Genomic DNA, 7,792 nt, shown 5'->3' on the forward strand with positions numbered 1-7,792 from the left:
TCGGCCCCGACTCATAGCGACCCCTCCTTGGGTTTCCGAGGCAGTATCACTACGGAAGTAGGATTGCCCAACCTTCCTTCCAAGGAGTGGCTTAGTGTTCTTAGTGTGCCTAAAACCTCATCAACGAACAAAATTTCAACTTTCTTTGACAGAGACGTCAGTACCCCTTATTGAATAGTGCTAACCCAATCATAAAAAAAACAAACTAACTCACCGCCATCAAGTTGATTCTAACTCATAGTGGCCCCCGGAGGGTTTCCAAGCCTGTAAATCTTTACAGAAGTAGAATGTCCCATCTTCCTTCTGCAGAATGGCTGGTGGGTTTTAACCGCCAACCTTCTTGTTAGCAGGCAAATGCCTTAGGCACTGTGCCACCAGAGCTCCCTAACCCAGTCATGGGTAATTGTTTTTTTCTCTTATGTGCATTTTATGAAGAGTTGACTCCTGCATTTCATCACCGAATCTCTCTCTCTCTTTTTGGTAGACCTTGCTTGGATCTCATGTTTTGAAAGATTTTAGACAACAAATTGCTTTTATTATTACTATTAATTTCTTTTCTTTTTGAAAAGTTAAGCAGTTAAAGCTTCTGATTAGCATTAGATAACCATGTTGTCACTAAAGTTGGAGTTATTTCTGATCAATACAATAAATTTAAATGTGTTGTTTAGTTAGTCTAGGCAGTCTTGTGAAAAATTACTTCAAATTGTTATATTTCTTTATCATAATGAAGATAGACCAGGACTTTCATTGCTACCCTAGAAAGCTCTAATATTTCAGGAACCCAAGGAGGGGTCACTATGAGTTGGGTCTGACTTGATGGCAAGTAACAACAACAAAAAACTTACTACAATGTAAATTATTTCCACTATTATAATTGATCCTTTCTCTCTCCCTCTCTTTCTTTCTCTTCCTCTCTCCTTCCCCCCTCCCTCCTCCCTCCTCTCTCTTGAGTTTTTCAGGGTGGGGAAGTCAAAGCTCAAAAGTACAAATTCATCACAACACGTGGCTTCATTTTCCTGGACATAACCTGAGATGGATTCTTACGTTTGCTCTCCTATTTGTACATGTTTGTGAAATAGCTGAAGGCATTGTTTCAGATTCGTAAGTGGCTTGATTTAGTAAATTTGATTTTACTAAACTAATGGGTATAAGGGAGCTCTGGTAGCGTAGTGCCTAAGGCACTTGACTGCTAACCAGAAGGTTGGTGGTTCAAACCCACCAGCCACTCCTCGGAAGGAAGGTTGGGCAATTTACTTCTGTAGAGATACTGCCTTGGAAACCCAAGGAGGGGTTGCTATGAGTTGGAGAAGACTCAATGGCACATAACAACAACAACAGTGGGTATAATGATATGGGTAAGAGCTGAGTATACCAAGTGAGGCTTAACTTTTTGGACATAACTCACTAGAAATGACATCTGTCACCCATTTTATACATGGCTTTTGGCTATATTTTTGTGTTGCTGCGTAATTTCTCCAATTTTACAAGTTCTGATCTCTAACATTTTCTCATTCGTGTGCTTTCTACTTCTTTTCTCTCTGTTCTGCGTAGCTCTTAGAGAACTTTCTCCTCTCTTCTTTTAAGCACGTTATCATTGATCTTATCCGTGTGTGTGTGTGTGTGTGTGTGTATATATATATATGTAGATAATAATAGCTGTTTTCTCTACACAAACATATTGATTAGCTCAGATGCTTCAGCTTATTTTGTAAAGAACCAAAGACAGATGGAAGTAGGCATTAAAGAAGTCTGAGAATCAGTGAGGGTATAGCTAAAAATTAAGGCAACCAAAGACAAAAACCAAACTCACTGTCATCGAGTCAAATTTGACTCATACTGACCCCCTTTGGGTTTCTGAGATGGTAAATCTTTACAGAAGTAGATTGCCCAGTCTTCCTTCTGGAAAGTGGCTGGTGGGTTTGAACTGCCAACCTTCTGGTTAGCAGTCAAATGCCTTAGGCACTATGCCACCAGAGCTCCTTAAAATTAAGGCAAAACATGAAATTGTTTTTAAACCACGCCTTTTTCATAAAACCCATATTTTTGAGGGAAGTTTTGTTATTCTTATAATAGAATCAATTGTATTAGCCAGTGTGGTGGTTATGTTTGTGTGTCAACTTGGCTGGGCCTGGTTGAGTGACTGGGCAGCTGGTGGTAGCTATGGCCCATGATGAGAGTGACAATCAACTCTATGGTGTGATCCACCACAAGCAGCTGAGTAGCTGCTTTGGGTATGTGGTCTGCTTCCCGTATATAAGAGGCAGCTTTAGGAATGGTCTCTAGCTTATGGCATACTTGGACCCTGCATGTAGCTATGTCGCTGTTCAGCAGCCTGCCGTGCTCTGCTGACCTTGGAACTTACAATGGACTTAAGTTAATGGCCTGCCGTGTGGTTTGGTAACATCAGGACTGTGCTCTTTACTTGTCAACCTTGGGTTTGTCAGCCTCAGCAGCCAGCAGCTGTCTGAGTGAAGAAAAGCCTCTAGTTCCAGTGGGCCAGGAGCAGAGCTGAAGCCCAAGGTTGAGGGGCTTTCACCAGCCCCTAGAGCCTGGCACTTTGAACTCAGACTTAAAGCCTCCAGACTGTAAGAGAATAAACTCCTGTTTGTTAAAGCCATCCCATTTGTGGTATATTCTTGTCAGAGTGGCACTAGGTAACCAGACCAGCCAGTTAGAACATAATGAATTCTTTTTATAATCCTTAACATAATTTGAAGATTTTAAAAATCATATAGTAACAGAAATTAAACTCATATAATAGGAAAATAGATTTTATTTATTGATCGAAAACTATGCTAAATAGTACATCTTTCCCTAAGGAATCAATATAAGACCTTTAAAGTGCTTAAAAAGACACTTCCAAAATCCCTTTTCTCTAATCTATAAAAGAATTTCCCTGACATCTGTTTATATTTTTCTGTTTCAGTTAAAACAATGAGACTTACTAGCTTTTGTCATGGAGCGAATTATGTTGCAATGTCTTTGTGTTTTTTTGCATATATATGCACTGCTTAGTTTCTGATAATAAGAAAGATATGTCATCCCTCCAAACATGCAGAAGCTTAATTGGCTATTATTATTAATAACTGTTTAAACATCTTTGGTACAATTCTTTATTGTATTAATATAACCAAGTCTAGTATTATTTTTTTTTTCTTTAACATATAGGCTGACTCTACATGTTGCTTTGTTTCTGTATAAAATGGAAGCCAGATCAGTCAAACATTTCCCATAACCTTACTATAATGTATTCAAGGTTGACTTTCCTTTTCTAGCCTCATGGTTGATATGTAGATTCAGTCAGAGACTTAGAACAGAGTCCTGAACTAATATGGAGAATGACATATGCCAATTTCAAAATATTGTGTAGTACTCAAGTGATTTATCCTAAAATACAATAAACAAATAAACAAAAATACACCCTTGACCTTGTACTGCCCTGTCCCACACTTCTGCTGTAGCCTCTTCCCCTTTTTCTACTGGCTTCTCCAATGTCATCTTCCAGTTACTCCTAAACCCAGAAATGTTTAGGTTTGTTTTTTCTCTTGTCCTGTCTTGTTTTGGAAACTGCTTCTAATCTTAATGCACACCTTTTTGCCCTTATCACATTTAATCTATCATTTATCATTATCTATCATTTCTTCTTCTTTTTTAAGAAAAATTTTTAAAACTATTCTTTACTTAAAATGTAACAAATACTCATTTTCATTATAATTTTGCAGATTCATGAAGAAAAACTTATGTCACTTCCACCAGCTTAATTCTATTCCTACTCCCTTTGAGATAGTCAATGTTACTAGTATCTTTATTTCTCCCCATATCTTCAAGTGTATATAGTTTTTGTTCATAGGGGGGTTTTGCCTATACATGTTATTCTGAGATGCTGTCTTAATTAGAAATCACAGATATCTCTCCAGGTCAATAAACATATATCTAACTTATTTTTCATAGATGATAATAATTCATAGTATCAATGCACTAATTTCTTCAACTGTTTCCAGCTTTGTACCACTAGAAACTATACTGCAATAAATAACAATCCTTGCTTATATATTCTTTATCTGAGATAGAATTCCCAAAATAGAATTACTAATTTAATGCTCTATTTTTATTTTAATAGATATTTCTGGATAACTTGCAAAAAGTGTGGCACTTCACATCTACTGGCACTATATGGAAGTGCCCATTTCCCTGTGTTATCATTAAAACCAGTAAAACAAACTCACTGCCATCGAGTCAGTTCTGATTCATCGCAACCCCTTTGGGTTTCTGAGGCAGTAATCTTTCCAGAAGTAGATTGCCTAGTCTTCCTTCCATGGAGTGGCTGGTGGGTTTGAACCGCCAACCTTCTGGTTAGCAGTCAAATGTGTTAGGTACTATGCCACCAGAGCTTCTTGTATTATCATTAGTACTGGATATTAATGACCTTTTTTTTTTTTTTTTCCTGTCATTCTTATAGCTGAAAAGTAACGCCTTAGTTTTTACTTTATATTTCCCTGTTAAAGTGCAGTGTGTTAGAATTATACATTCACTAATATTTACTACCCAATTGATTTTCGTCTGTGATTTGTCCACTCGTGCTTTTTACCTGTTTCTCTAATTGAGATACTTGTCTTTTTCTTTCCAATTGGTAGTCCTCTGTGACTGTTTACCTGTAATTTGTGCTACGTTTTTTTCTATTCTAAAGTTTGTCATTTGATTTATTAATGGACACATCTTCTACCACAAAGATGTTTCATTTTCTGAAAAAGTATTCTGAATCTACTTTATTTAGAATGATCACTCTTATCCCAGCATTCTCCTAAACTTCCTTTTTAATATTTTTATAGTTTTATTTTTCATATTTAAGTATTTGACTTACCTAGAAATTATTTTCGTTTTAGTGTGAGATGGGGATTAAGCTTTATTTTCTACAGAAAAATAGCCAATTCAGTCTGCATGATTTAGTAAGTAAATCATTCTTTGCCTAATTTGATTCAGTGAATCAAATGCTACCTTTCTCATATATTAAGTTCCATATATACAATGAACTATTTCTATTGCAAATTTAGAATTCACTCGGAGCCAAGTTAATGTATGGAGAAACCTAGCATGAATTATGGGGCTTAACCGACGTAAAGAGATACAAATTCAAAATAGAAAAAAAAAAATGCTGACTAAATAAAATATTTCTGAGGGCTACATTTGGGATGCCAGATTTCACTTACAATTTCTGATTCTTTCTGGTATCAGCTATTACACTAATACAGTAGCTATTTCAGTTATTTATTGCTATCTAATAAAGAATCCCAAAATTTGAATGGTTTAAAACAATGACAAATTATTATTTCTCACAATTTTTGGGGTTGACTCACTGATTCTTCTATTTCATATGGTGTCAGAGTCATTCATATAGTTGTATTCAGTTAGGAGCTTGGCTTGGGTGCTTCTACTCACCTCCATGTGGTCTGTCACTCTGTGTTGTATCTTATCATTCAGGGCCCCTCTACATGCCCTTTCTTTCCAACACAATTGCCTGGACTTCCATACAGCATAGTGGCTGGATTCTAAGAGAAGGAAATAAAGAAGCTCCAGTGTACAGCTGCTTATTAAGTCTCTGTGGACTTCAAGCTTGCTAACCTCTAATTGGCTAAATCAAGGCACATGACCAAGTCCTGAGTTATACAAGGGTCTGAATTCTGGGAGGTGTAGTTCAATGGGAGCGATCAGTGTATTACCATAGTAGTTTTATACTGTTTTAATATCTGATAAAGAAATACACCTTAGCTATTCTTCTTTTTCATGATATTAATAGGTATCCTCAGACATTTATTTTCATTTATGAACTTTTAAAATAATTTCACCCAGAATAGTCTCCCAACATATTCTTACTTTATATATTCTCTTGTTGTTGTTGTTGTTATGTGCCGTCGAGTCGACCCTGACTCATAGCGTCCCCTCCTTGGGTTTCCGAGGCAGTATCACTATGGAAGTAGGATTGTCCAACCATATATTCTCTTAGAAACTACTATTGCTTTCTATATTTTAAACATCTTATTGCTAAGAGAAGGATTCTGGTGGTACAGTGATTAAGCATTTGGCTGCTAACCAAAAGGTCGGTGGTTTAAACCCACCACCTGCTCCATGGAAGACAGATGAGGCAGTCTGCTTTGTAAAGATTTACAGCCTTGGAAACCCAATGGAGGCAGTTCTCCTCTGTCCTATAGGGTCACTATGAGTTGGAATTGACTTGACGTCAGTGGGTCTGGGTATAGCTAAAAGAAAGTGTTAATGAACAGAATGAAAACAAAATGAGGAACTATTTGAAACCATCAGCTTTAGACACTGATGCTGTACCATTCTCCACAGGCGACGGGAGTCAAGACACCTCCATCTCTTTATGCCTGCTGTGATGGGATTTGTTGCTACTACAACATCAATAGTATATTATCATAATATTGAAACATCAAATTTTCCTAAATTACTTTTAGGTAAGTAAGATCTAGTGGGCTTTTTTTCTTTTTCTTCATTTCCTCATAGTAAATACTGTCAGAGTGGTTTGACAGTTGGAAGCTAGAGAAAAGGCACAGTAATTAATTATTTTGTACTTATGAGTCTGAATTGACCAGACAACTAAAAAGAATAGTAATAAATATGAAGTTGAAGGCAAGTTGAGTTGCTTTGAAACTCCATTTTCCCAGGGCATGTATTATTCTCCAATAAATGCACTTCCTGGTGTATCAGTTTGTGACAGGCAGAAAGTGAAAGGAATGTGCCTTCCTTTCTGGCTCACAGTATCTGTACTGAGAAACAGTCCTTGCAAGCATCTGATGCACCACACTACCCCTTGAACAAGTAATCTCATCTAGTTGCCAGTGTTTCTGCCTTGATGTGCTGAGCGTTTTACCCAGGCCTTTCACTACCACTGTGGGAGTGTCTCCTCACTTTGCTGAAACTGCTGCCTAGAAAGGAGGGGCCTGTGTGTTGCAGTTCATAATTTACTGAAAAGTATGCTGTCCTGGGAAACGGCTGCTTCCAAAGTACTGCCTGGCATGTCTATATCATGCCCCAAACCTCTTCTTAGCTTCCCTTGCCTACTTGTCAGAAGTCAGAGGCTCTCTAACGTGTTACTAATTTTCTTTTAGCCTTAGCAGAAACAACATAACTCACCCCAATTTGTTATTATGCAGTACTCTAACCCATCCTTTCATTCATTAGTATATAATTCCATAAAAATAACTGAAATGAGGGTATCGAACATGGATCTTGGATGGAATGCAGAGGTCTGTGGGCCTCCAAAAATTGTAGGCAGAATTGTATGTGTTTGATGAATGAACACCGACAATTTTTTGTGGTTCATAGATTTAACGTCAGTGTTATATGATGAAAAAGACATTGGCTACTGATACAAAAATTAGGAAAAGAAATTGCTAAATTATGCAGGTGGAATTTTTTTTATTTGTCCAGAGGACATGAACATTTAAAGGGGTGAATAGAAAATGCTGATTATTTAATTCTGTGTGATGTCACATTACAGGATGGGTAAAGGCAATCTAATTAAAAAAAGTATAGAGAATTAAATATTAATCTAAAGGCTTGACGAAGTCTGATTTATCTTAATGGAAAACTCTTTAGTACAAAATGGCATGGAGACTTTATCATAGCTATCTTTTTTTGTTGTTTTTAATTTTATTTTGATTTGGGTGAAGATTTACAGAGTAAATTAACTTTTCATACAGCAGTTCACATATACTTTGTCTCATGTCATTGACCAAAATTTACAATGCAACAGCTCCCCTCCCACTTCTCCCCA

At 36.9% G+C, this 7,792-nt stretch overlaps 1 protein-coding gene across 1 annotated transcript in view; it reads left to right on the plus strand.

Moving 5' to 3' along the window:
- The window catches only part of ABCC9 (ATP binding cassette subfamily C member 9), a 169,307-nt gene that overhangs the window by 3,037 nt on the left and 158,478 nt on the right, over nt 1–7,792 (plus strand). The window contains exons 2-3 of the mRNA XM_007946781.1: nt 960–1,101; nt 6,349–6,470. Coding sequence (XP_007944972.1) covers nt 960–1,101; nt 6,349–6,470 — 264 coding nt within the window. The remainder of the gene's footprint in view (nt 1–959; nt 1,102–6,348; nt 6,471–7,792) is intronic.

Source organism: Orycteropus afer, unplaced genomic scaffold, assembly GCF_000298275.1.
Source record: "Orycteropus afer afer isolate SDZICR_OR568_19922 unplaced genomic scaffold, OryAfe1.0 scaffold00171, whole genome shotgun sequence".
Classification (NCBI taxonomy): domain Eukaryota; kingdom Metazoa; phylum Chordata; class Mammalia; order Tubulidentata; family Orycteropodidae; genus Orycteropus; species Orycteropus afer.